Below are 27,748 nucleotides of genomic sequence, written 5' to 3'. Positions count from 1 at the left end.
GGAGGAAAGTGGTGTTTGGGGCTTTCAGATAAAGTGAATGAGCCAGGAGCCACTCTTGAAAAAAAGGGCGAGAGGTATTGAAGCAGCTGCTGAAAAGAGCTCTCTCTCCACTAGCAACCCCAGCTGCAAAGTTTTATTAGTATCACTTAATCGGAAAATGCTTTTTCTTTTCTTTTTTCCCGCTCTCCTCTTCTCTGCTGAAGACCTTTGGTGTTTTTTTTGCCAAGTAAACAGCACATCAGAATGCAAAACTGTCGTTTGGGATGGGGTTTTGCACTAATAATGGTATAAAACACATTTATCTCTGCAAAATAGCTTTAGTATTGGACTTCTGGTAAACTCTTCTTATGACAAAGGATTTTTTTAATCAGGGCTCTGTAAATCATCCCGTGCACAAGGTCATGTGGTGGTAGTCACATTTGCCTTCACCTTCTGTGAACCAACTAACGTCACTTTTTAACTACTGCTTGCTGCTGTCCTGGTGAGTTGGGTGGAGATAGAGCTGAACCAGGGCTGTAGCCGCCCTCCGCCCTACTCATCCTCACGGTCTCACCCCTTTCCCTATAACGATTTGCGGGGCAGAGCTCAAGTTTGGCCCTCGTAGCTTGGGACCATGGTCCATGGCTTGGGACCAGCCAGACAACAACCATTTTTCATGCTGAAAAACAGCATGGATAAGTAGTTCCTCCCCACAAAAAAAAAAAAAAAAAGCCAGCATGCTGGAAGAAGAGGTTGGGGACCTCCCACTGCCTCAGGGGGATTAGCAGAAGATGTTACCTTTCAGTGAAAATCTGTTATTTACGGAGCAAAAGCGAGGCAGGTTGTAGGTGCTCTGCTGAGCTCCCACTCATGACATCTACCTGGTGTGGTGGCCACGTGAGGGTGTTGACCAGGCAGGGCAGATGCTTTAGAGCCAGGAAAGCCTCATAACTTATTGAGTGTAACTTAGAGCATGAGGTTCTGGATATGGCCCCTCTGTCTGGGCCCAACCCACCGGCACCAACAAAGTGTTTTCTGCTTGCACTGAGGTTTCTCTCCGTTCTTGTGTCCCACAGACTGCCTGGAGCTGCTGCCGCTGGAGTCCATGGCGTACACCGTGACTCCCACGCCAGCGGGGCCCGTTGGCTCCCAGTACTGCATCTGCAAAGTCGAGTTGTCTGTCTGCGGCCAAAACCTTCTGGACAGGGAGCCCACCAGCTGCCCGGGCGCTCCTGCCGCTGGAGTCCATGGCGTACACCGTGACTCCCACGCCAGGGCGGCCCGTTGGCTCCCAGTACTGCATCTGCAAAGTCGAGTTGTCTGTCTGCGGCCAAAACCTTCTGGACAGGGATGTCACTTCCAAATCCGACCCCTTCTGCGTCCTCTTCATGGAAGTCAACGGGAAGTGGGTGGAGGTAAGTCCTGAAGTTGTGTGGATTTCCTCCTCTTGCAGTTTGCCTGTGCTGGTGTCTCCTCCCTCTGTGCTCTACTACAAGACTGATCCTCAATCTCCCTGAGCAGAGGTGGAAGCTCTTCTGGTCCTCCCAAGGCTGTGCACACATCATGAGTCTGTTAATTATCCTGTGTTCTGCAACCAGTCCTTTCCCCGTCGGTGCTTTCTGCTTTGTGCTGGGGGCTAGATTTAACTGCACATCTCAAAATGCCAACCTCTGGCAAGGCACATGGCAGGCGTGAAAGGATCTTGCCACCTTCAAAGTGGTCCCAGCGCCTCCTCAGTCTGCTGTAAGCTGGGATGCTTCGGATTTGGGTGCCTGTAATGCTGATCCCATGTGACAATTAGATGGTGTGAGGTCCCACTTGCAATGGGCCATAGTTCTAGGTGAGTCAAGATAAGCTGGTTCTTGCGTCACTTAGAAAGCTGGTCTTTGGGTTTTGCTTGAAGAGTGGCTCTTTCTAGAGGCCAGGAGTGCACTGGATAAGGGTCTGGCAGGTCAGTCCAGTGGAAAAACACTCTTCAGAACAGCTTGTGCTCTGAACGCCTGCGGCCTCCTCCAAGAATTATATCAAGGTCACTAGGCCTTAAGCCAGGCATTTCATGGGCTTGTGAGTGGCCGGTTGTGGAGAGGGCAGGACCATGGGTTGGGGAAGAGGAGACTGTTGGGAGCTGGGTGCATGGGGCCTTGGATCAGGTCGACTGCAGACAGACAGTAACCGGTTGGCAAATCCTGAGCAAACTTGTTGCAGACATTGGGCTTTCCTCCTTACCAGAAATCTCATAAATACATGCTTCAACTGCCGTATTTGATACCAGGAGGTCTTGAGAAGAAACTGGCAGAGGATCTTGTTACTTGCTTGGTTTCAGAAGCTGGTTCCTTATAAATGGGAAAGGTCATTCCTACAGGAAGAGAGGAGGGGAGGGATCATGATGTAGACAGTGGGATCAGACTCGATCCCACTCAGCAAGTTTGCAGATGACACCAAGCTGAGCGGTGCAAAGAAATGGACATGGGGGAGCGGTGCCAGAGCAGGCCACAAAAACGATCAGAGGGATGAAACCCCTCTGCTATGAAGGCAGGCTGGGAGAGTTGGGGGGGTTCAGCCTGGAGAAGAGAAGGCGAAAAAGGGGAGACCTCAGAGCGCCTTCCAGTGCCTAAAGGGGCTCCAGGAGAGCGGGGGGGGGACACGACTCTTGATCAGGGAGGGGAGCCATAGGTTGAGGGGGAACAGGTTTAAACCAAAAGAGGGGAGATTGAGATGAGATCTGAGGAAGAAATTCTTTGCTGCGAGGGTGGTGATCCCCTGACGCAGGTTGCCCCGAGAAGCTGTGGCTGCCCCATCCCTGGAGGTGTTCAAGGCCAGGTTGGACGGGGCTTGGAGCAACCTGGGCTGGTGGGAGGTGTCCCTGCCCAGGGCAGGGGGGTTGGACTATATGATGTTCAAAGGTCCCTTCCAAGCCAAAGCACTCCCTGATCCTGTGATTAACCTTCTCACCAGCTTTGGGCATCCCTGCTGCACCAGCACATTCCGCTCAGTAGATGTGCATGGCTGCTCGCAGCCCGTGGGCTGTGGGCACCGAGGCTCTGCTCAGAGGATCACACTGGCACACTTCCATGTTGTGAGGAGGGGGTCATTTTTATTTTCCTTCTATGTCCTACGGAGCTGAGAGCTGCATTCATTTCCTCTGCCTCCCTACCCACCCCAACACAAGCTTACTCCTGGGCAAGGCCCTGCTGATAAAGGCTGTGTAAGGACAGGAGGACTGTCTGTGGCTGCACCGTCCCTGGCGGTGGGTGTACACGGGATAAATCCATCATCTCCTGGATGCAAACAGCGCACAAGGAGCCCTTATGTGTTGTTCCCAGTCCTCTGCTTCAGCGGGACAAGGTTGCTGCTATCCAGGCCAATGGAGCGCGAGGGAATTGACCCTCAGCAGCTGTCCGAATTATTCCATAGCATAAGAAAAATGTTGGCTTGATCCCAAAATCATGCTTCCCAGAACACCCACCAACTGGATGTGTATTCCTTTGAAAATCCCCTTCCTGCAGGGAAGGGGCACAGTGGTATGCCGTGTCGGGGACCATATGTGTGCATGCTGCTGGCACCGCCGTTCATCCGGAGGTGCTTGGAGCAGCGTGACTGTGGCCACCACCAGCACTGCTGCTGCAATGGTGAGAGGTCTCACTTGGGGGGTCTCGCAGGCAGATGCACGCCTCAGGCTGGTTTTGCTGTCGGGGTGTGCATGAGGTGGACAGGGAACTCCCAAGGATGGTTTTCTTCGTGCTTTGTTGACTGTTCAGCATCTCATGTGGAGAAGCTATAGTTGTCATCTCCTTCTGCAGCAGTCTGAGTTGGGCAAGGTGCCGTCTGTGATAAAATTGGTGTCATGATACCAAACTCCAGGGTCTGTGCAAGAGCAGTTAACTCCATGCCTAAGAAAAACCTTTTGACTACAGGGGGGAAGATTCTGGGCTAAAATGCCTGGAGAAAAAAATGGGTATTTCCTTTTATAACTGCAGTTGTAGATAGTGTAAGACCTCTTTTCAGTTGGTCTGGGAAGGAGCAGCATGGGGGTATGGTGGATGGACACAGGCACTGTTGTTGGATGCTGCACAAAATGAGCAGCCGAAGGGCATAAAATCACATAAGCCAAACAAAAATTGTTCCAATTCCTGGGAAATTAGGTGGTCTCATTTTTCAGGTACTTGGAGTAGTTGGGCAGCCTTTGAGCGTTTGGCCAGGGAGCTGGTGAATTGATGGACATCATCCTGCAGCTGATCTCCTCACTGTCAGCGGGGAGGGTGCAGGGCAAACCTCACCTTACCGTGGTCTGCAATTAACTTTGCTCAGCAGCCTAGGCAAGACTAATGAGCTTTCCAGCCTTGATAGGTGTCATCTCTTTGACCTGATTGTACTTCTCAGGAATTTCTCTTGCTGTCAGTAACGTCTCAGTCCAGCAGTTTTGATTCCGAAGCTTCTTTTACAATACAAATGTGTGGTCTGTGGGATTTTTTTTCCTTTTCCTCTGCTATTTTTAGCTTCTTTTTAATGTGCAAGTTATAAGGTGGGCACTGGACATCAGCCTTGAGCAGTAGATTGCTTGGTGCTCCGCTGCTGTGGTTTCAGCGGAGGTCATGTTGCATGAGTTGATATGTGGTGTGGTGTGCTCACATGCCACAGAGCTGGCCCTGGTCCACCGGCATGCTGGGGCACAGCTGGCACCGAGATCCCCCTGCACCTACGCGTGGCAGTAGTGGTGCACGGGTGTGGGCTGTGACTGGGTGCAGGGGAGGGCCAGGACATGTGGGCTCACCCATGAGCTCACCCATGGAGCACTGGGTGGACCCTTGGTAGCTCAAGCCACCATGGTTCAGAGCTTCCCCAGGGGTCCCTGCATTGCCCTGCATGGATTTTGGCCATGCAGATGTGCCCCTTGCCCTAAGACAAACCTCTTTTCCCTCTGAAAGCGGTGACCTTAATAATGTAGGTGTAATGTAGGGGATGGATGGGGACAGCAGCAGCTCAGCCGCGTGAACCCATCCCACCACACCGCCCCTGGGTCCTCTGCACCAGGTTAGCGACACGTCCCAACTGTCAGACCTGGTTTAGGAGGTGGATCTCCACCTCCAGGACCAGCCCCAGCTGTGGTGGTGCTGGAGTCTGAGCTGGGTGGTGGGGCTGAGGGACCAGCTGATGCCAACAGAAAGGTTTCTGCTCACTGTTCTTTCTAGCTGTCACATTTGTTCCCAAATATAATTATTTTGTCTCGCTGAGCTTAATAGGAATTAAAAAATCTTTGTGAATCAGCCTTAGAGGGGGTGGGGGAGGGAGGGACAATAAACCACAGGCCAAGAAGTGACATGAAGATGGGTGATGTTTAAATGTTCTGCCCAATGATGTCATCTTGCAGGAGCCATGAAAGACCTGGCCTGTGATGCCAGGAGCAGGGACACATGACTCAGCTGTGCTGCTGCCTTTGTGCCGCTCTGAGTCATCCGGCCGGACCCACACCTTCTGCACGGCGCTTTCCTTGGCATCTCCCAGTGCTGGAGCATCAAGCATCTCCAAGCACTGGGGATGCTTGAAGGTCTCGAGCCAACCTCCCTTCAGACGCTGGAGGACTCTGGCTGCATCCATTGAACACAAGGGCTGTGGCTGGAGATGATTTCCCAGTTTTGTGCTTGATTTGTAGAATCAAGACTCTTATCCAAACAGATAAGGCAAAGGGGGAGGCAGGACCCCTCGAGGCCTCATATGTGATGGTCACTGCCAAGGTGACCAGTGCTGCATCAAATCAAAGACCAAATCATGTGCAGCAAGCAGCTGGGGCTTGTGACTTTGTTGTGCTTCACACTGACAATAGGGAGGAGATTAAACACTCAGTTCAATCTGGGTGTTGAGGGAAGCCCCATCACTCTGGAGGATTAGCTCAAGACACATTGGTTGGGTTTCTCTTCCCCTTCCCTGGGCCGCCCCTGCCAGGGCAAAGCTGGAGATGGGACCTCAAGTTACCTCCTTCAAACTGGCGCCTGGGAGTGGGACGACTGGTTTCCTTTGGTCCACGGCTTCCCAGAAGTTCAGAGAACGTGGAAGGAGCTAAAATCCACCTCTGTTGCCTGCACAGTATCATCTCCTAGGCTTGAAAAGGGATTTGCCTGGGTTGTGCTGCTGAAATCAGGTAGAGCTCATGGATGCCCGCTGCTCCTGGTCCACCGCATCTCTGAGCAGATGTTTGGTGTCCTTCGGTAGGAGATGGCAGCAGAGAAGGAAGGATCTGCGTGAAGCTGTGTGGCCCACTGGTGTTGATGTATTTGATTCCCCGAAGTGCAGCAGGTGGCTATTCTGGGAACATGGCGTTTACTTTAGTCGTTTCTTGGCAATTAAGACAGACTGAGCGACCAACTTCAAAAAACACTGTGATAGTTGGTATATATAGCAAACTGACCACATTTCCATTCAAAACCTGCCTCCTGTGCTGAATGAGTTTCTTTGGGACTAAGGTATGCATTTGCTTTTTTTTATTTTTAATTTTTTTCTTTTCTGGGCGCTTTTTTCTCCTCTGCTGTACTTATTTCTAGCTCTGTAGCTCTGGCAGACATCCTGACGTCCCGCAGTCTGGTGCTGCTCGTGGACCTGCCTGCCGTGGGGCAGGACGCCCTTCGCCAAACCAACTGCCGCCTCGTACGATCATCACTATGCTATCAATAGCTGCTCTCCTGATGGAGCTCCTTGTGGGTTGCCTGCTGGAGGGTTTTCCCCCAGGTTGCGGGGTTCTTGTTCAGCACTCGGGCAGTGCCGCCAGCATCCTTTCTGCCCGTTTTAGCTTCATAAGGGTATGTTGGGCTCCAAACTTGGCCTTTCCCAATGATGGAGGATGGTCTGGTGGAGATGATGGCTCCTGACATTAGAGTTCAGATCCTCTTTGGCCATTGACTTCCAGAAGCTTATTTTGGCCTCGTTTTCCCAGTTTCCAGCCACTTTGGCTGGAATTGTGGATTGCTGTGTCTGTGTAAGCCTGCGCCGGGAGCCTGGCTGGTGCTGCTGTCCTCCCAGCCCTCCTGCGGTCAGAGTTATGGGGTCTGGGACCAAAGGTCCACAAATGGAGGGCAACATCTCAGGATCCGCGGCCTGGCTGTCAGCAGGATTCTTTTTTTTTCTTTTTTTTTTTTGGCTCATGCAAGGCCTTCTGTCCGCCTGTGCCATGCTGCGTCGTAAACCCACACTTCCACCGGCTGCCTGCCAAGTTTCCTCTGCTCTTATCACTGCTCTTGGCTGCGGGATGCTGCAGACCGCTGTGGTGCTTCCCCTCCGACAGCGGGTTCCCCACGCGCCTTCCAGTTTCCAGCATCCTCTGCGCTCGCCCCTCCAAGCCGTCGGAGACATTTCTTCCAGCCTGCCCACAATAGCTCAGGATGACAAAGTCCATTGAAGTCTTGTCTTCTGAGTCCTTCCAGCCTCTTGTTTCTCCTAATGCTTGATGAAATCTATGAAAAATGGCCTGTGGTGATTTTTTTTCCCTCCTTTTTTTTTTCATGGAAGGCCAAGAAAGAAGAAACCACATGAATGTTTGGGTTTGAGGTCTAGAGGGAAATGCTGGAGGGTTGCTGTTATGGCTTGTGACGCTTTTTCTTGTTTTGCTTGTCCTTGCTGTTAGCTGCACAGACTGAAAGAAACAGGTTTGGCATTACAGCTGTGAGGGTCTGGTTGAGGATGGGAGGTGTGCAAGAGCTTCAGCTCCTGGGAAAACAGGGCTTAGAAGCAAATGAAACATCTCTGGCTTCAATGAGCCTTGAGTCGTCATAGAATCACAGAATCACAGAATGGTTTGGGTTGGAAGGGACCTTGAAGATCATCTAGTCCAAGCCCCTTGCCCGGGGCAGGGGCACCTCCCACCAGCCCAGGTTGCTCCAAGCCCCGTCCAACCTGGCCTTGAACACCTCCAGGGATGGGGCAGCCACAGCTTCTCGGGACAACCTGCGCCAGGGGCACAGTGAAGAATTTCTTCCTCAGATCTAATCTAAATCTCCCCTCTTCCCATTTGAGGCCATTACTCCTTGTCCTGTCACTACACACCCTTGTAAAAAGTCTCTCTCCAGCCTTCTTGTAGGCCCCCTTCAGTCCACACAAAGCCTTGGCTGGGTCGGCACTCCTGTCCTGGCTGTTGGCTGGGGTGGACTTGTACAGCCCCGTGCACCCCGTCCTCGGGGATGCAGCTCTCTGCACCAAGTGTCGTTACCCGTTTAGGTGGCTCCCACCTTGTGTACGCTGGGTATTGCAGCCTGCACATAGGGACAGCTCTGCTGAAGGCCTGGTGTACTCCCTTTCTAATGGTCACTGCAGGGTTTGTGGGTGGCTCTGAAGAGGCATGGCAGTGACAAAGACGCAATATGCACACACCTAAATGCCTCTGCTTTTTTTCTCTGCAGCTCGACAGGACAGAGACAGCCGTGAACAACCTCAACCCAGCCTTCTCCAAGAAGTTTATCATTGACTACCACTTTGAAGAAGTGCAGAAGCTCAAGTTTGCTCTGTTTGACCAGGACAAGTCAAGCATGCAGCTGTACGAGCATGACTTCCTGGGCGAATTCTCCTGCACGCTGGGCATGGTGAGGCTCTGAGGTCCCTGCAGTTCGCTGTCCTCGAGCAAAGGGACCCCAAATCACCTCAGCTGCAGGGACGTGGGGGGACTAGAGCTGCTGCTCTTATCAACTGTAAAGTTTGCTGGGTCCTTCCTGGCAAAACCAATTTAATTTGCTTGTCACACTTCAACTGTTGAGGTTGAACTGTTCCACATTGTCCATTGGCTACTTGCTCAAGTCTGAGCTAGTCATAGTGTGGGCTTCTGCTGGTGCCTACTGGGAGACATCAAAGGGAAGCTTTTGGAGGTACCTGTATCTCACCATGGGTTATAGTAAGAGCCCTGATGACCAGCTTGGGTTTGCACTTGGGAAACTTCCAGATGTGCAAAGTTAGGATGCATTGCAGTCTGCCTTTCTATGTCAGTTTTGGTTTTCTTCTTTACCCGCCCCCCAAAGCTTTACCCATTGCCTTTGCGTAGCAAAGCATCTCTCCTACCGTAGCGTGTCGGTGCAGGAATGTGTCTTCTGCTTTTCCTGTGGAAAAGCTTTTGGGACAGAGTGCCATTTAGAAGCCTTTGGAAGGTCTTTGCATTCATGAGCCCGGGCCCTGCTAGCAGTTGGCAGCTACATTCTCCAAACATCTTTGTCCTCTGAGCTCACTCTGACTCAGAGGCAAGGAATGAGGGGGATTTTTTCCATTCTTTTGCAGCATCCGGCTGCTCGGGGCCGCTGTGGTACCTGGCACAAGTGCAGGGCCTGGGAGAAACTGTCTCCGTTGTGCTCTGTGCTGGGAACTGGGAGGATGGAGACACTGTAATCGGTGGGCTGGCATGGATGGGCAGCCCAAGGTGTTCAGGGAGGCTCGTGAGTGTGGTTGCTGTATGACACAGACTGCAATATGGCACTGCACATGACGGGGCGGGGGTGAGTGACCTCACCGTTGCCAGCTCAAGGGCTTGACGTGTTAGAAGAGCACTGACATTTACCGAGTTTGACGTTTAACGTCTGGGTTTTTGGAAGTGCTCTGTGATGACCTAATTCTGCTCCTGCAGAAGTTAAGAGACAGTGCAGGCAACAGCCCAGGCTGGTGTTCAGTGATTTAAACCAAACCTGTCCTTTACTGTTAGTTCTGTTGCTGAAACGTAGCCACCTCTGCTGTGGGGCAGTTCACCAATGCTCCTTGTGAAGGTGATGGTCTTGGTGGGAGCTGCAAGCAAAGAATTTATGGACACAAGGAAACAGAGATGAAACCTTGCTCTTCCTAAACATGGATCTGCAGAAGTTCAGGGCTCTGCAGGACTGGAGAGAAACGTTATCTGTATGTGCTGGGGAGGAAGGTAGACCCTCCTGCTTGTTGGGTCGCCCAGAAGAGCCCAACCCTTTCTGGTAGTTTGAAGGGTGATTAGCTCGGAGCATGAGACTGGATAGACCATCCTGGGGCTGGGGTGATGGTGGGGATGGGCAGCTGTTGGCAGGTCTCACACCCAAGGTGCTTGCTGGTTGATGGTTTACCCATGGTGGATGATGGGCATGGCATAACTGTACTGTGTCTTTATGCAGAGCTGGTGGGGTTAGTCCTTCAGAAAAAAAGAGAGCTCTGAACTTCTGTAACCTCATGCAAGTAGTTATACTCCACGAAAGAGAACTTGGCTTATGCGAATGCCCAGTTTTGGATGAATTTTTGCAGCGCTCCCCATGTGAGCTTCTTGGTGACCTTTAGTCCACAACAAGACAGCAGCTTGGAATGGAGGAATCTTCCCATTTTCCTTTGTTCCCTGAAATTCTCTGTCAGCCTCCTCTCCCTGTGGCCATCGTGGGCTTGCAGCACAGCTCAGTCGGGGGCAGAGATGGACCAGACGGGTAGCACGTGTGCAAGGGTGGCTGGTGAGGAGATGGGTGAAATGGGGGCTTGTGGGTTCAGCCACCCTCCTGTAGGTGTTCTGATGTCTCGATTTTGTCTGTCATAAGCCTGCCAGGTTTTGAGGCATGAGTAGCTCTTAGAAGGGAAGGAGAGGAGCCACGGGCAGCAACAACCGCACAGCGAGCATCTGACTGGTCAGTTTTGAGTTTGCATGGGAGCGCTGTCAGATTAGCCAGATTATTTTATTGCAGCTAATTAGGTTTGTGGTAAGATTTAAAAGCATGGCTGGATCATTCCTGAGGCTGTAATGACCTCTGCGCCCAAATGAAATGTAACAGGGATCAAATTGCAGGCTGGAGGGTGTCCGTGGTTTCTGCTCGCGAGGGTTTAGAGGAGATTTTGCCTCCTTCTCCATGGCCTGGCACAAGCATCTGGTCGCACTGGCTGGTGATTCCTATGCATTTATGGATCAAAAGCACAGGGACATGGCTGGCTGGCCACAACAGGAAAGAGTTTTTGCCTTGAAATTGCAAGAATCATAGAATCACAGAATAGTTTGGGTTGGAAGGGACCTTTAAAGGCCATCTAGTCCAAGCCCCCTGCCATGAGCAGGGACATCTTCAACTAGGTCAGGTTGCCCAGAGCCCTGTCCAATCTGGCCTGGAATGTTTCCAGGGATGGGGCCATCTACCACCTTTCTGGGCAACCTGGGCCAGTGTCTCACCACCTTCAGCATATAAAAATTCTTCCTTATATGTGGTCTAAATGTCCCCTTTTTTAGTTTAAAACCATTACCACAACAGGCCCCATTAAAAAGTTGTCCCCATCTTATAAACCCCTTTTAAGTACTGAAAGGCGGCAATAAAGTCTCCCCGGAGGGAAGAGAACATTTCTGGGTAGCAATGGGAGGAATCCAGGCATGGCTGGGACACTTGGATGGTGGGAGCAACAAGTTAAGCCATTTCATTACCTGTTTGGTTTTTTTAATTATTTTTATTATTTTCCGACTATGGGACGTAGGACCAAAGGTGGAGGCAGAAAGATGGATGGGACTGCACTTTTTAAACTGCAGCCCCTAGGTCTTGAAGGGGTCCCCATTTGGTGTGGGAGCGGAGCACAGCTATTTTCCAGCAGGTTGGTGGACCCCCATGTGGGTGTCTGCACCTCATGGGGAAAACTTACAGGATCCCCAGATCTGAAGGCGACTGAAACTCAGTGAGCTGGGAAAAAATCTCAGGGGGTTTTGTTCAGCTCCCAGATTGTCCCGTCTGGCCTCTTACAAGCCAGAAGTGAAGGGGGAACACATGCCTTTGGGGGGTGCCTTGCTCGACAGCAGCTCTGCAGAGGGGCCAGAACGATGCTGCAGGACACCATCCAGCTTGTCGTCAGCATGGAAACATGGCCTGAAAGCAAGTTGCTGGCAGGGGTCATGTTAGAAGTATTTTAAAATGGGTTTGAAAGGTTGAGTTGGGATTTTGCTGGGAACAAATCACAGTCTTTCGGCTGCGTGAGGTCCCACTGACCTGCTCCACGCAAAGACCTTGGTCCCAGGCTTCGACGGGAGATGGTACTTCAGCCTCTTGCGCCGTCGCTGCTCTGCACTGTTCAGCTGCTGTCCTGCGCCCCACAGGCTCGGGTGACAATGATGACATTCACAGAGTCACGGTCATCCCTGAGTATGATGTCTTTCTTCTACTGTTGTGAATGCTTAATCTGAATTAACTAACATGAGCAATGATCAGTTGCTTATGAGTCTGCTTTTGATCACTTCTACAATCATGATTTTATTTTCTTTGGCTTCTCTAGATTGTCTCCAGCAAGAAAATAACAAGGACTCTCCTTTTGGGGAACGGCAAGCCGGCTGGGAAAGGGATGATAACGGTATGGTTACTCCTTTACGTTACCTACTGAGTGTGTAAAGGCAGATTATAACCTGGGGGCACCGCAGGACACTCACCTGGGGTCCAGGAGACTGGGGTTTATCTCAGGAACATTTTTCCCTTTAACTCCCATTTTCCTGCCTGCTTGGGTCTGTTTGGAGGACGATTTATTTGAGGCAGAGCCCATCTTGCCCAGTGTCTGCCTAGTGCCCAGCACCGTGAGCCTTCGACCTCCGCTTCGGCCTCTGAAGTAAGAAAAACCCTCAATATGGAGAAGTGCAAAGTAAATCCGTGCTGCTGGTGTTTGTTAGCTGGTCCAGCACGCCTGCTCAGCCCTCCCTGGAGCGACGGGAGGTAAGAGGGCTGATTCCTTTGCCGGTGATATGCGGTTTTGTTTGTGGGAAGAGGATGGGAGCTGTGCCGTAGCAACAATTCTCATAGCAACAGCTGCTGCGCCCGATGCAGACCCCTTCGGGCAGTGGCCATCCCGCTGCGGACCTCTTCAGTGATGGGTTGGTTTTTTTAAAAGACAAGACTAAATTTAGGTGCGTTTCCCTCCTGCCACGTCTCCCATCCTTTTTGGATCTCTGCTGTGTGATGCATTTCATGAGACGCTCGGCTGGGTGTGGAAGAAAAGGCCAACAAGGAGTTAAACCTGCGCCAGGTTTAAAAGCACTGGAAGGGTTTAAAAGCCCAGGACCTGTCAGTTGCAAGGGCATCTCCATCACTGTTTGCTCTAGCAGCTAGGAAGATGCTGCCAGCTTTTCTCTCTTAATTGCTGCAGTAAACGCCAGAGGAAAAACTGCAGTGAAGTACACAAGCAGTGTCTGATTCTGTGTGCCGTCCCTGAGGAGTGGGACCTCAACCCCCCGGCCCACACTGGAGTGGGAAGAGCTGGAACAGGTGAAAAGTTGCCAGTCAAGTTCAAAGGTTACACACTTTAAAAGAAGGAAGGTCCTGATCTGTCACCAACATGTCATTAAACTTTAAAGGGTTTGAGATGTCTGCTTCATTTTCTACCATTGATGCGATTTTCTATCTGGTTTTCTTTTTTTTTTTTTGTGTGCCCTGGCTTGGTGGTGACAACAGGGTCATGTGTGGTGGGCACCTTTCCTTGCTGCTTGGCATGGCACTGGACACCAACCAAGGAATCTGGAGCCAGAGTCTGCCTTCCTCACCCCCATCCCCTTCAATTTTCCCCAAGTATCCTTTTTTTTTAATGGAGATACCAGAGAGGTGAATGCAACAGCAGGACCTTGGCTGGATGGATGGCATCACATGGGTGTCCCTAGGTTTGAAGAGATGGGGAAAATCCCAAAGTGAGCTGACTGTGTTTGTGGAAATCGATCCCGAGATCTTGCCGCACGCACGCCTCTGCCAGGCATAGCGGTGAGGATGTTGCTATTGTCCATGTTGGACAACAGAAGATGCCACCAGCAGCCAGCAGCAGTGTGGCACAAAGGACGTACCTGGCTTGTCGGCATGGTCTGGGTTTTACGTCACCTCCAGCGAGCCCTAAAATGGTAGAGACCAACTGGGTGTGCTTTTGTGGGCATCAGCAAAGGGCAACTTTCATCCGCTCGCCTACAGCTCCTCTTCCTCATGCTGGCTTTGGTGACCGTGCGCACCCACCAAGGACCAGGTGGGAGAGAAAACTGATGCCGTGGCTTTGCCATAGGGAACTTCTGACTTCACGTCTACGTGAAGCAGAGGGGAAAATTGGGTTTTGTATCCAGTGAACACATCCTCTGTGGATCGAAGAGCAGTGTCATTCCTGGAAAGGCTGGGAGATTGTTGGGGACCTGCGGCTCATCCCCTCGCCCAGCTGCCTATGAGGATTCAAAAGCTGCATCTCTGCAAACTCCCCCCTTTCCTAAGTGCCAATAACCCTCTGATTGCTCCTTCTGCAGAAAATTGTCCCCTTGATTTCTGCAAGTTTTTTCCAGAAGCCTCACTGTAATTACGCTGTGTCTCTCCAGTGAGGGACAGCCTCCTTGTGAGAGCCGGCAAACAGCCACGCTTGGGAGCACCGTGCGGGAGGAAAATGCCCACACCGTGGTCCCGGCTGTGCCGGTGCTGGCTCTGGCTCCTGCCCGGGAGGATGCTACGGCTGGGGATGCCGGGGGATGGCTCAGCCCACCCCGGGGAGTGGAGGAGGGAGAGGTGGGGAGCAGATACTTGGGCAGGACACAGCCTTGAGGAAAAAAATACAAGTGATTCAGAAAACGGCTGGTAACAGAAGTGAATAAATGTGTTTTTTTGTTATAAACATTCCCTTTCTTAAAATACCAAGAGACTCATTAGACCACGTTCCAGACAAAACCGGCCCACTGGTGGTTGGCAGCCGAAGCCCTTCTGGAGCGAATGTGAACAAAGTCTCTTAAACTGAAGCAATGAGGGCTGCACTCCTGCCTGCTGCCGCTCCTCAGGAGCAATGGTGGAGTTTTCATCCCTGGGGCTGTCTCATCGGGTGATCGTGTGGAGATGTGGCTCGAGTCCTTGGTGCCACTGGTATCTCCCCCAAGGGATGGGCAGTTGCTTTTTGCCGTGCCCAGCCTGGGCCATGAAGGACAAGGTGGCACATCTTGCTGGCAAGCAGTTTTATGGCTCCTGCTTCCTCTTGGCTTGGTCCTTGGAGGTTTCTCCAGATCCTGGTGCAGAAAAGCCACGTGAGACCCAAGAAAGGGGACGAGTTTGTTACCTGAAGCATCATTTTGGACCTAACGGCATGGGAGAAGGAGGGTCCTTGAGGTGTCCTGGCACCTCATTCTCCCTTCAGGTTGTCCATTCAAGAGATTTAATCGTACCTGTTGACTTCCAGCCCTGCAAATGAACGTGTTTCACGTCGATCCAGCCCCAGCGATGAGGCTGTGGAGGTCGGTGGGTGTCTCAGGGGCTCCGGCTGCAGCACCAGCATTGTGGCTGTTTGTATGTAACTGCCTCAGCACAGGGTAGATGGCAATGCCCATCCAGGGGAAGTCTGGGCTTTTTCTCCATCTTTCTCCATTCCAGGGAGAAGTTGGGAAGTAGGCTTTGGTCCCAAATTGATCTGCAAAGGTCAAATCAGTTTAACTCCTCAATAGTGAAATACTTCGTGCATTAGATCATCCAAGCTCTCAGCTGGGAAACGGGTTTTGCAGGAGTTGAGCTGGTATCTCCAGAGTGAGTGTCCTCAGGGCCTGGATTCTCCTCTGGCTTGGCGTTCACTTTCTTTCTGTGCTGAAAATGAATGCAGCCTCCCTTGTCTTTCAGATAGCTGCCCAAGAGCTCTCGGATAACAGGGTGATTACTCTGAGCATGGCTGGCAGAAAACTGGATAAAAAGGTGAGTGGGGTTGTGTCTGGGGGATGCAGTGTTAAACTTCTGTCCTTCATAGGCAAAGGGATCTAAAGAAATCTCTGCTTTTGGGCAGAGCGGTGACAGAAAATAATGCTGCTGGAGAAAGCATTAGGGTGAGACTGGAGGGGTTCAAGTCCTGGCGGTGCCACGGGCTACTGGGTACGCCTGTGCCTCAGTTTCCCCATTGTCACAGTATTGCTTTCTTCATTACCTGTGTTGAGATGGAAGGATCAGGTGTGGCACGGGATCTGTGTGCCAGCGTATCTTAAAGACAGCAGATGTGCTACTTCAGTTGGCTGTCGTTTGGAAATGTCTCCTGATGGAGCTGGCAGTTTTGATGCCCTTGAAGATGTGCTGAGAGATCCTGGCTTGTGGCCTTCAGCCCCTCTGGAACTGGAGTGAACATCTGCTTGTATATCAAACAGTAGGGCCCGTCTTTTCCGAGGAAGAAGTGTTGACTTCACAGAGGCAGGTAATGCATGAGTTTTGCTTTGGATATGCTCCGTAGGAAACGGTGGGCCTTTCTGAGCAAAGCCATCTGACCTTATTCACCAGGCAACCAGAGCTGTTGCTAAGCGATCGATGGGAATATTATTTTTTCCTTCTTCCAAGTCTCTCCGGGGCTTGCGTTATTGGCAGGATGGCCCTCAGTTTTCAAACCAGGGTAAAGCAAGCGTCCATGCAGAAGGGTATTTTCTGGGGCAGAAGACGTGGTTTGTCCAGTCCTGTTGCCCAGGATGTCCCATGCAGCTGGGATGGATGCCCGGTTTATCCAAGTGGTTTTACCACCTGCTGGGAACAGCTGTTTTCTCACCCTCCTGCTTACCCTGCCTAGTGCAAGGAGCCAGACGCCCCTGTTAAGAAATCCTGAAATAACTCCATTTCATAAATGGGCTGGGAGATGTCCTTGAGCTGCTGACTTCCTCTGAGACGTGGCCGAGGGTCAACCCCATGCATGTCAATGAAGACATCCCTAATGCAACAGTTTTCTTCCAACACCCTGAGAAAAAGCCTCTGCTCCCTTGCAAAGCAAGGGCTGGGATTTCACAGCAGGCTTGGTGACCTTCCTTCATGCTTCTGGGTCCCTTTGCAGCTGTGGACAGTGTGACGAGCAGGGCCAAGGACCTGGGTCCTCCCTGTGGCACTGGTACCTCAGGCGCACATCCACTTGTGTTGGCAACTTCATTGGTGGCATCACTTGCTCCATGGGCAGGACTTGCCTTTCTAATCTGGTTTGCAACCAAGTTACTCTACCAGGTTATGAAACTGGAAACATCTTTTGATATTTTTCAACTCGATCATGATACCTGTGGGTCTGCTGCCCCTCAGACCCACAAGTCAAGTTTCAGAATTTCAGCATCTATTGGGATAAGGACTGTGAATAATCCTGTTTTTTCTGGGTCTTGCTCCAGTTTATCAATAGGTGTCAGCAGAAAACTCCTTCCTTGGTGACCACCTGCCATCACCAAGAGCTAATGAGGTTTCTTTGCCGATTCCCATAACACAGCACAGCGCTGCGGTGCTCAAAGTCTTGCTCATGAGCAAGAGATGTTCATGTCACTTCATGCAAATTCAAAAGGTCTCTGAACAAGGAAGTTTGAGGAAACACCATATTTTTGGGTCATTATTGGTCGTGGATGAAATGCAACCATGGGAGCTGGGTAAAAACTGGTTTCAGATTAGGAAAGACAGCAGAGAAGCGGCCAAGCAAAAAACCACTGGGGTAAGGCTGCAGCCTGCAGGGGTATCGCCCTCCTGCACCATGCAGCACGTAGCTGGGGAGCATGGTGGGGGCTCGGACATCATGTGAAGGGTTCAGATCTCACAGGGTTTTGAGGTGGGGCCATGGGATCATCTTGCTGCACGTGCAGAGCCAAAGCTGTGAGCATCCCTTACTGGCAGGCATGCCACAAACCCCGCCTGGAGCCGTGCTCAGCCCCAGGCAGCTCCTTCTGCCGTGGCCAGCCTGAGGCTGCGACATCTCAGCCTGCGGGCAGGTCCTCCTCCCCATCACACGTCCATGGATTCTCCACCCGCGGGTCATTACCTTGCTTTCCATGCCAAAGCTGCACAGCAGGAGCACGTCAGCAGCAGAACCAGCCTGAGGCTCTTGTACCTTATGTCAGACCGGCTCTGGGGACAGTTGTTTTAAGAAAAAATAACTTGCTGAAGAGGAGGTATTTTCACCTGGGACCAGCCCTGGTGAACCCAGAGCCGTGTGTGCCACCACAGCTGTGGGCACGGCAGAGGGGCAGCGATGCTTCGGCACGGCTGGGGGAGAGCAAGCGCAGCGAGCCAGGATTGGTGCTGGAAGCTGTGGTTTGGGGAGCTGCAGCTGGTGGAAGAGCCACCTCCCCCCTCCTTGCCCATGGTGCGCAAGGACCAGTTTGGGTGGTTTAGAATCTTGGCCCAGTTTGCAGCTCAATCTGGTCTGCTGAACTCCTTTGGTTGCTCAGTTTCCATCTCCCGCCAGGCTTACAGGGGTGAGATGTTTGTGGTTTTGATGTTTTAAAATAGCAGCCCACAATCCTGTGGCTTGGAGGCATCTCCCACCCTGCTTTGAATGGAGCAAAGCTGACCAGACTTGCAAACCGGGCTGCTCCGCGTGGGATGGCAGCAGACATCCTTCAGAGCTCCCTGCTGTCATCTGAGCCGGCGCCTCCACCAGCCCACGCTGCGCTGGCGCTGATGAAACCGTGTTGGGTTGCAGGTTTAGCCAGCACAGGCAGGGTCAGGTACCCAACACTGGTTCTTTAATCCATCAATGAAGCTTGAAAGTGCCAAGCCCAGGCAAGGGGTGAGCGGGATCAGAGCTGTGCCATAACCGTAACCCTGCAGAAGGATTGACTTCATTTTCTCTCCTACAAACATGTGAAAAAGGGTGGGAGAAAAATAGCCTCGTCTCACCAGAGAGCGTCCCTGAGAGCCTTTGTGGTCTCTTCTTCTGGCAGAAGAATTTTGACTGAAGCAGGTTACAGTTTCTCTAAGACTTTGCAGTGATTTACTTTTCTGGCTGGCTTTGGAAACAGGATTTGGATGGAAATGTTAATGGGTTCTCTGCTGGGCCATCACTACAGCCTGTGTCTGTCCCAGCCGCCACCTCCCAGGCTGGCTGTGGACAGGGGCTCCTGGGGTGTCCATGCTTCGTCCTCCTCCACAAGCAGCCCCTTCCCTCCCCACTGCATCACTTGGAAGCCCAAAACCCTCCAGTTCAAACCTGTAAGAAGTTCCTCCAGCTCTTTGCAAGACTCAGGCCACCTCCCTCTGGGAGCAAAACCCAGCTGAAATGCCTTGAGTTCTCAGTAAATCAGCCAGAATATTTGGGGATTGGTTTCTTGTTAGACACTTCTTAGCTTTTCTGAATGGGAATGAAGTTCTGCTTAGAAATGCTGGAGTTTCCCTGTGTGGGTGACACCAGCGCCGCCCTCCTCTCTGGGCTGTGGGTGCCCCGAGGTACCGCCATGCCGATACCCAGCAGGGACACACGCGCGCGCGTGTGTGCGTGTGTACATATTTCTCATAAACCAGCAGCCCTTTATCAGGGGAATAACTAAGGCGATGCTGGCAGGAAAAGCAGCACACACTGACTCAGGGCTGCGTATCTCGGGGGGTGTTACATGATCCCTGTCAACACCAGGGCAGCTTGCTCCTTAAAGATTTCCTCTGCTCGTGCTTTACCGCTGTGTGTAGGAGGGTGTTTTCTTTTTCCTCCCCCCCCCCCCAAGACACTCATGCACTTCAGAATTCTGTTTTTCCTTTGAAGCTTTGGTTGTTTTTCCAAGCCCAAACGCAGCTGCCTCCCAGCTGGGGTTGTTTTCCGTGGCATCTGCGTCCAGAGAGCTCGCTGGGTGGTGGGCGCCCATCGGCACATCCCACGGGCGCATGCCGGGGTGCCGACTCGCCCGCTGCATCGGTGCCGACAGGCGGTGCGAGCGTTAGTGGGACTTGCGTGACCAGGACATGCAGGGGCGGCAGGGCACTGCCCGTGGGTGCTGCCTGTTTGCCGGTATGGTTGAGCCGGTCTCGTGAGGACGTGAGGGTGTCTGCAGGGTTGGCACTGCTGGGGAAAGGAGGTCTCTCATGGAGCTGCTGTTGCTGCTTGCAGGGCACCATGTAACCCGTCCTGTTCTTCTCCCCCAGGACCTGTTTGGAAAGTCAGACCCCTTCTTGGAGTTTTATAAACCAGGCGATGATGGGAAATGGATGCTGGTCCACAGAACAGAGGTGAGCATGACTCTAGCCTGAGCTGCTGAGACACCACCATCCTTACATCAGCTCCTCTTGCCCTTTATGGCATTATCTCATCAATCACCCACAAAGCAGGGTGGGATCCAGGGATTTCAAAACCTCACGGCTGCCTTCCCGGTGTCCTGCTGAGGCTGCGGGACTCCAGCGGATGAAGATTTACTGAGGTCAGTGAGATCTTGAGATCTTTTCTGTGCTAGTCACTACTGTATCTGCCAAGCAGAGGGAGATGGTCTTCTAACCCGTGTTGACCTCTAGGCTTAGCCTGGCTGTGAGCAGTGCCCTGGACTCTCCTCCACTTGCAGGAGCAGCAGGATGAGCTGTGACCTGGGGAGATGGTGGAGAGAAGTGGTGGGAGGTGGCCCAGGGAACGGTAGTGGCGAAACGTCAAAAGGAGCATTTGCCAGATCCTCAGCTAACCGGGGAGGATGCTCAGGCATCTCCAGCTTCAGCGCACAAGCACTCGGACTCCTGTCTAACAGAGCTGGAGCCCTGGCCGAGAAGGTAGAGACCTGTACTGGGGTCCTGGTGGGTATGGTCAGCAGCAGCTCACCCCTCCCTCTCCCTCATTTATACCTGTTGCGATATTTTGGTCTGAGCTCCCTCCTGGTTATGTTCTCAAACTGCTAATGCCAGTGATACTATGGATAAGAGGCACAGCACGGGCAGGGAGAAGCAGGCTGGCTTCTGCTTTAGCACCAGGCTAATAAGTACTTTCTAATGGCTTTTTGTCCCCTTCTCAAAGCTTGTTTCAAGGCTTTTTTTTTTTTTTCTTTCTAATGTGCACGTAGTTCCTGGCAGTGGGCAGAAAGAGGAGGGGGTGATCGCTGCAGGGGGGGCTCACAGCAGCCCCCACGTGGGAGGAAGAGGGTCCCGTCACACCCCACCTCCCACCCCTCTTTTTCCTGTCTCCATCTCACCCCTCCTCTTTTTCTTGTCCCCTCGAGGCTTGGTTAAGGAGCCCGTTGTCCCACCGCAGCAAATTCCTGTAACAAAACGCAGTGTGAACTCACGCGGAAGGAGAGGGTGCTATTTATTTACAAAGTCTCTCCGTACACTGGGTTTTCCCACTGCTGTGCGAAGGATTTCCTTCACTCGCACACCGCCGTGCACACAAGCACGGGGACGGCCACCAGGACGTGTGTCCTGTGGTACCGATACAGGCCGTCCTTCCCACACACGGTTCTGTGCGTCTTTAATTCATACCAGCCTTAATATTTCTCTTGTATCCCTGCGGGAGCGGGCTGGGACTTTGTTTGGTTGTTTCCTCCTGGTTCAGTGTGGGTAGTTGGGCTTTAACTCACCACGACGTATGTCTCAGACATGGGGATTTGGAGCGACCTCCAGCCCTTCCTCCTGGAAGGGCTGTGGGAATTGGGAATGCAGCCGTGCTGGGGCCTTTCTAAGCAGGTTGGGTTTATGGGGAGCAGAGGTATGTACTGATTTTTCCTCTGGGTTGCTGCCTGGTTCCTCCACTGTCCTGTCTCACTGGATAAGGGTCTAGCCAGGTTTTCTTTCAAGTAATGGGTGCTCCAACAGCCTCCTCCCTTCCAGCCCCTCTGCTGCCCTCGGAGGAATCCTATAGGAGGCGAGCATCTTTGTGTTTTGAGGCTGGGTGCAAAGAAATACGGTTCCCCATTCTTGCAGCTTTTGGTGCAGGAATGATGATCCTCGAAGGTCCCTTCCAACCCCTGTGATTCTGTGATTAATATAACCAGCTCTTGGTCTGATGCTGGCATGTCTCATGCCACCACGGAGGTGTCTAGCAGGGAAGGATTGGTGGGCTCATTACAGCCTGTTACTGAAGCGCAAGTGTAAAGTCCCAGCTGGGCGCCGTGCGATGGAGACGCCGGGTCCTTCCCCACCCACCTCGGGCACCCGGCGGCTGGCAGCATGCGGGCACCGTCTCGGGGTGCGTGGGCTCCCCCTGCTCTTCCCAACCTCCCCGGAGGAGGTGTTTACAAATTCTCGACGAAACTGCGCTCACAGTGTCAGGGTTTCCCCCAGTCTGTAAAACAAGCCGCTTGTTGCAGGTCCCGTGCGGCTCTGCCTGCAACAGTAGCCACGGACCTCTTCCTCGCTGGGCTGTGCTGCTGCTGCTCTGGCTCCAAAGGTCTAAGGTCCACCACACCAGATATCCACCCCCCTTGCACAGAGGAGGGTTAATCTGCTGCCTGTGTCTGACTTTCCTAATATTCACATGAACGTCTTCTTTTTGAGCACAACACCTTCATGAAAGTGGGTCTTCACCTGCCCTGCAGGCATCTCCGATGTACACAGCACGTGCCTGGAGCCTGCTCGTGTTTGCTTAGGTTTCCACCGAGTGATTGCATTCTCTCAGGAAATGTCAAAAAGCATCAATTAATATTTCTCCAGCTCAGGCGGCAGATGTTACGCAGATGAGGGGACGTGCCCAGGGCTTTTTGGCTTTCCCGGCTTGTTGTGGCATCCCATTGCTCCATCTTCTCTGTGGTCAGTCCCCAGATGTATGTAGGCTGTGCTGGGGTGCTGGGAGGGCTATAAGCAATGAGTAGGGTGCAAGAAATGGGATGCAGAGGGCACAAATAGTAGCTGCTGGCCTTGAACTGGTGGGATAAGTGGTTGTGCCTGTGCTCTGAGCATGGTTGTTGTCCACGCTGCCCACTCTGCTGCGGCTGTTTTCTCAGGCAGGTTTGTTTATTTGCCCCCAGAAGTGGATAAATCCCCCAATGTAATGCAAACGAATCTATTGTAACTCACATGAGCTACAGCCTGAGAAGGTGGAGCCACTGTGTCTAAGCTAAGAAGGCAGAAGGCAGCTGAGATGGGGCTTGCTGCAGCTTGCCTGGGCTGTCCCACTGAGAACCTGGTCCAGGGTCGCTCTTGGAGATGTGTCCCCCACTTTTGTGCCATCTCCCCCTGCACATGTGCCTGTTGTAATGGCATTCCTCTGTTCCCACCCTATAGGTGATCAAGTACACGCTGGACCCTGTCTGGAAGCCATTCACTGTGCCTTTGGTGTCACTGTGCGATGGAGATGTAGAGAAGCTGATAAAGGTAATGGGGGAGTCCTTCAGGCTTGTATTGTGGTGATTGGCCTCTGGAATCAATCATTAAACATCTAAAACCCCATGGCTGGTTTATTAAAAAAAACCACAAACCAACCAACCAACCAAAGCAGAACCACCCCCAAAACCAAAAAACCCAAACCCTTGTTTGGGGTCTTGTTGCATTAAAGGGTCAACAGGTCTCCAACAGGAAAGGTTGGGACCTTCAGCAGGTCTCCTTGCAGGAGATAGTTACAGCATCTGAGGCTGGTTTGTGCTCTTTCTGCCCTAGGTGATGTGTTATGACTACGACAGTGATGGGGGACATGACTTCATTGGGGAGTTTCAGACCTCGGTGGCCAGGATGTGTGAAGCCCAAGATGCCTTTCCGGTGAGTGCCGATGGGCTTTCAAGGAAGAATGAGGAAGGGGCTCCTTGGGGTGGATTTTGGTACTTGGCGCTGAGACACTCAATCTGTGCCGAGAAGAAGCCAAGTCCAACCTCCCTTCTCCTCCCACTTGCACCGTGAGTGACCCAGGCTGCTGACTAAAGCATCTGAGCTAGAGAGAGGGCTAAGGCAGTCATGGCTGAAAGTCGAGCTCTGCTGAGATGTTTGAAGCACCACCCGTGATTTGGAGGGTGCCCTGTGATTTGGGGGGTCAGATGGGGAGGTGTGACATGCTGCTGGGGCTGCATCTGCAGCAGGGGCTGCCTGGTCACCAGGAGTGCCAGGTCCCCTGCAACTCCATACCAGTTTTGTGGCCAAAGGTGTCCCTGTCCTCCCCCTGAAGTGCTGGCCAAAAGCCTTGGCAGATGCCACCTGAAGGCATGTTGTGAAGACTCCTGGATAAGCAGATCTTTTCACTGCTGTCATTGCTAGGATTACCAAACCAAGAAGAGGTCTTGGCCAAGCAGTGGGGTTGTGTTAAACACCATACATGGTGCAGTAAGAAAAGTTTCCTGGCTGGGGAAACCGAGGCACAAAGGCATGAAGTGTCCTGTCCAGGACTGTGCAAGCTGATGGTGCCAGAGGCAGGCGTTGAGCCTGTGTTCCCGCTGGATTTGCAACCTACCAGCCTAGCAATAAAATCTTATTTTCTCTCCATGGGACCATGAAAGATGCTGGTTAGAAGAGAGTAAAACTCGCCTTGCTGCGTGTCTGGGCTGCCGTGCCCCCGTGCATAACATGGGTCCAGCTGGGAACAGACTCTCTCTGCCTCTTCCCCTTGCCTGGCCTGTCACGAAAGGTTGGATGCCCTCTGTTCCCCGGTAAAGCTGTTGCCCAGCTGATGCCACACTCTGAGTAGAGCTGCCATGGACTCCGGGTGGAGGAAGATGGCTCCAAAAGCAAGCAGTCACTGCTCGCCACCGCTGTGCATCACCTTTCAGCATCCCTTCTCCCTGGGGTTGCTCCTCGTAACCTATCTCATCCTGTCATGTGGCCACAATGATGAGGGTAAATGCAGATGCAGGGACGGAGATGCTCTTGGTGTACACCAGGCACCACATGCTGGCATGCTTGCACGCTGGGAGCAGCACAGTCCAACCACAGCCTGGCCGAGATTGGGGGAAAGGCTCATTGCCATCTCCAGGGCCATCACCAGGCCAGTTTGAGCAGATCCAGGGTCATCACCGAGCTGGTCTGAGCAGGTCCAGGGCCATCACTGGCTGGTCTGAGCAGGTCCAGGGTCATCACCGGGCCCGTCTGAGCAGCTACAGGGTCATCACCGGCTGGTCTGAGCAGCTCTGGGGCCGCTACCAGGCTGGTCTGAGCAGGTCCAGGGCCACCACCAGGCTGGTCTGAGCAGTTCTGGAGCCATCACTGGGCTGGTCTGAGCAGGTCCAAGGCCATCATTGGCTGTTCTGAGGACATCCAGCGCCATCACTGGATGGTCTGAGCAGGACTGGGGCCACCACCGCACTGGTTTGAGCAGGATGCTGGGCATGGTGGAAAGGAAAAGCAGCCCCTTCCCAAGCAGGTCCTGTGCCTTCATTTCCATCATGCGATTCATTTATGTCTCTTCAGCACTTTGAAACATGTGGTGGGAGGGTGCCCGCAGAATGAGGCCGCTGGTGGCTCCTGCAACTACCCAGCACAGCCCAGCACCGCTCTTACACCGGTGTCTGTCTCGTGTGTTACAGCTCGAGCTAGAGTGCATTAACCCCAAAAAGCAAAAGAAGAAAAAGAATTATAAGAACTCTGGGATCATCATTGTGAAGTTCTGCAAAGTGAGTAACGATGCCAGGATGTTTCCTTCTGCTCCTGGCCAAGCTTGGTTCTTCTCGAGCTCCCACCATCCCTTCTGCCTCCAGCGCCCTTGCGTTTCCAAGCTCAGGTCCTGTGGGGCATGAATGAAAGGGTGATTTTCTTTCTGCTTGGGTTTCTCCCCACTTGGAGCATTTGATATATGAGTTGCTGGTGCCACCTCGTGCCCAGGTGGCCGCAGACCCAGGAGAAGGTGGTGTTCAACATGGGCAGTGTCTGCACCGAGCCCAAGCTGCAGTTAACCACTTGGTGTCTCTTTGGGGGCAAGGGTTGGGTGCAGGTGGGAGAGGTCCTTCTTCTGAGCTGAGGTATTGGTGAAGTTCTCCCTTTGTATGACAGCAGCACAGCAGGGAAAGTAGTGACACAGCTCTTCCCACACCAGATCTACAGGTGGTGTGAGACTGTTATGGCCATGGGGGGAGGATCTTCCGTTCACCATGACGGACACTTCCAGCTCTCAAGGATCTCCAGGCCTCTCACCCCAGATTTGGACCAACACATGGCCCTGCTTGGCCCCATGTGATTCCTGAAGTGCCAAAACACTGCCGTGGAACAACCAAGTGGTTCTTCCTATGGCTTTGGCCTGTGGCTGAAGGTCCCCGAAGGCCCAAACTCATGGTGACCGCAGGCTTGGGCACTTTCTGTATTATTTATTTCTTTCATTCTGCAATGGTGAAGATTGCTGAAACAATTTTTTGGGGGGCTTTCTTTCAGATAACCAGAGATTTCTCCTTCCTGGACTACATCCTGGGAGGCTGCCAGCTGATGTTTACCGTAAGGACTTTTGCTCCACTTTGCCCAGTAATAGTAACATGTATGTAATGGTCAAAACTGGAGAGGGAGGTTCTGTGTGAGATTTGGCACCAGCTTGGGTGGCTTTTCATGGCAGTGAGGAGCTGCTCCATTTTGCTGTTAAACCATGTTGGTTTTGGGGTCTTGGGGGTCGTTACTATGATGCTCAGGTGTGTCCAATAGCACGGAGGAAGCTGGCTAGACTTGGCTGAAGGTCAGACTCACACAAAGACCCTTCACAAAATGTTACCGACTTCTCTCCCCATTGCAGGGTTTAGCCACTCTCCCATTTTTTATGGAAGCTCTCCTTATTTTGAAGCCAGCTGAGAGGCTTTGGGCTGTTGATGAGATGGTTTTCTGCATTTTTACTGGCATTTGCACCTTCTTTCAAGCTGGACCGTGGCTTGTCAGGAGTAACTAATCAAGGACGTTACAACCCCAAGTAAAAACGACACAGTGCAGAAGTGGGCTTTTCCATTTCTGCAAACTTTGCTGATGCAGTATCTGGAGAGCTGCGGACACTCGCAGTATTTCAGTTTGTATTTTGTTGTTTCGTCTGAAAACATGATGGGGGGAGAGTAGGAGGAGGAGGAAGAGTTGCCATAGGAACAGGAGCGATTGGGAGAGTTTGTGTGCTGCCTGCCGCTGTGTGCTAATGTCTTAGTGCTGGAGAGTGAACAAAGGAGAAAATCATTAAGTTTGTTGGTATCACGGAGATCTTCTGTGAATTAGGCTTGAATGCAGAAATCGCCCCCCCACCATCTAGAGATCTGTCCGTTGTTGGAGGGTTTCTCCCCCTCCTGAGGCATCTTTGGTCCAAAAAACCTGGGTGGGTTTGTGATGGGCGCCAACGCTGCAGAAACATCTGAGCTGGGGGGAGGACACTGCCGCACGCGCCTCTGCCATTTGGAAAGGCCGCTGGTGTCCTCCCCCCGAGGGAGACGGTGTAGAGAGAAGGGCTGAAGCTGCAGAGAAGAGGGGCATTGTGCCCGGCTGTGCTAGAGGCAGATCAGCTGCGTCCCTCTGAAACCTGTTGCCCAAGTGCTGCTCCTGGTGGCATTGCTTGCACAAGTGGGGCACGGAGCTGTCTGACTCCACTGAGCCCCCCTCCCTGTGCCTTAGTTTCCCTCTTGCTCTCTGACCGTGCCCGTGGTGGCTCGGCAGGAGCTGGGTGCAGGGGCATGGGTGTTACAGCAGTGAGCTGTGGGTTGGTAAGGCTGTAAAGCTGCTTGACAAAGAAGCTGGATTTTCATAGAATCATAGAATGGTTTAGGTTGGAAGGGACCTTAAAGGTCATCTTATTCCACGCCCCCCTGCCCTGGGCAGGGACACCTCCCACCAGCCCAGGTTGCTCCAAGCCCCGTCCAACCTGGCCTTGAACACCTCCAGGGATGGGGCAGCCACAGCTTCTCGGAGAGGGGCAACCTGCCCCAGGGGCTCACTGCCCTCATTGTACAACATTTCTCTCTTATCTCCAATCTAAACCTACCCTCTTCCAGTTTAAAACCACATCCTCTTGTCCTGTGACATCTTGCCCCATCCAGGCCAAGGTCCCTTCTCAGCCAAATCGCAATACATCCTCTTCCATTACAGATATGGAGCAAAATGCCTCGTGAATCCCCTGAGCTCAATTTAGCCGGCGGAGTTATTTTGGGTTTTGCCTATTTGCTAAGCAAACAAGGCGAGCGCAGTCACGCCGCCTGCTCGCCTCTCCCCAACTCTTCCTTCCCAGTCGTTCCAAATTGGGTGGCTCAGCGTCTCGCCTCTTCTGACCAGATTTAACTGGGTCTGAGATAGGCATTTCTACAAATGTCTTTAAATAG

General features: G+C 52.5%; 1 protein-coding gene across 1 annotated transcript in view; it reads left to right on the top strand.

Moving 5' to 3' along the window:
• Positions 1-1,226: 1,226 nt before the first annotated feature.
• The window catches only part of CPNE2 (copine II), a 41,489-nt gene continuing 14,967 nt past the window's right edge, over positions 1,227-27,748 (top strand). The window contains exons 1-9 of the mRNA XM_009894462.1: positions 1,227-1,394; positions 8,364-8,543; positions 12,184-12,258; positions 15,510-15,581; positions 19,737-19,820; positions 22,788-22,877; positions 23,160-23,258; positions 25,010-25,096; positions 25,848-25,907. Coding sequence (XP_009892764.1) covers positions 1,227-1,394; positions 8,364-8,543; positions 12,184-12,258; positions 15,510-15,581; positions 19,737-19,820; positions 22,788-22,877; positions 23,160-23,258; positions 25,010-25,096; positions 25,848-25,907 — 915 coding nt within the window. The remainder of the gene's footprint in view (positions 1,395-8,363; positions 8,544-12,183; positions 12,259-15,509; positions 15,582-19,736; positions 19,821-22,787; positions 22,878-23,159; positions 23,259-25,009; positions 25,097-25,847; positions 25,908-27,748) is intronic.

Source organism: Charadrius vociferus, unplaced genomic scaffold (assembly GCF_000708025.1).
Source record: "Charadrius vociferus isolate BGI_N301 unplaced genomic scaffold, ASM70802v2 scaffold621, whole genome shotgun sequence".
Taxonomy (NCBI): Eukaryota; Metazoa; Chordata; class Aves; order Charadriiformes; family Charadriidae; genus Charadrius; species Charadrius vociferus.
Note: the sequence above shows the minus strand (reverse complement) of the source record. Positions and strands in the feature narration are given on the sequence as shown.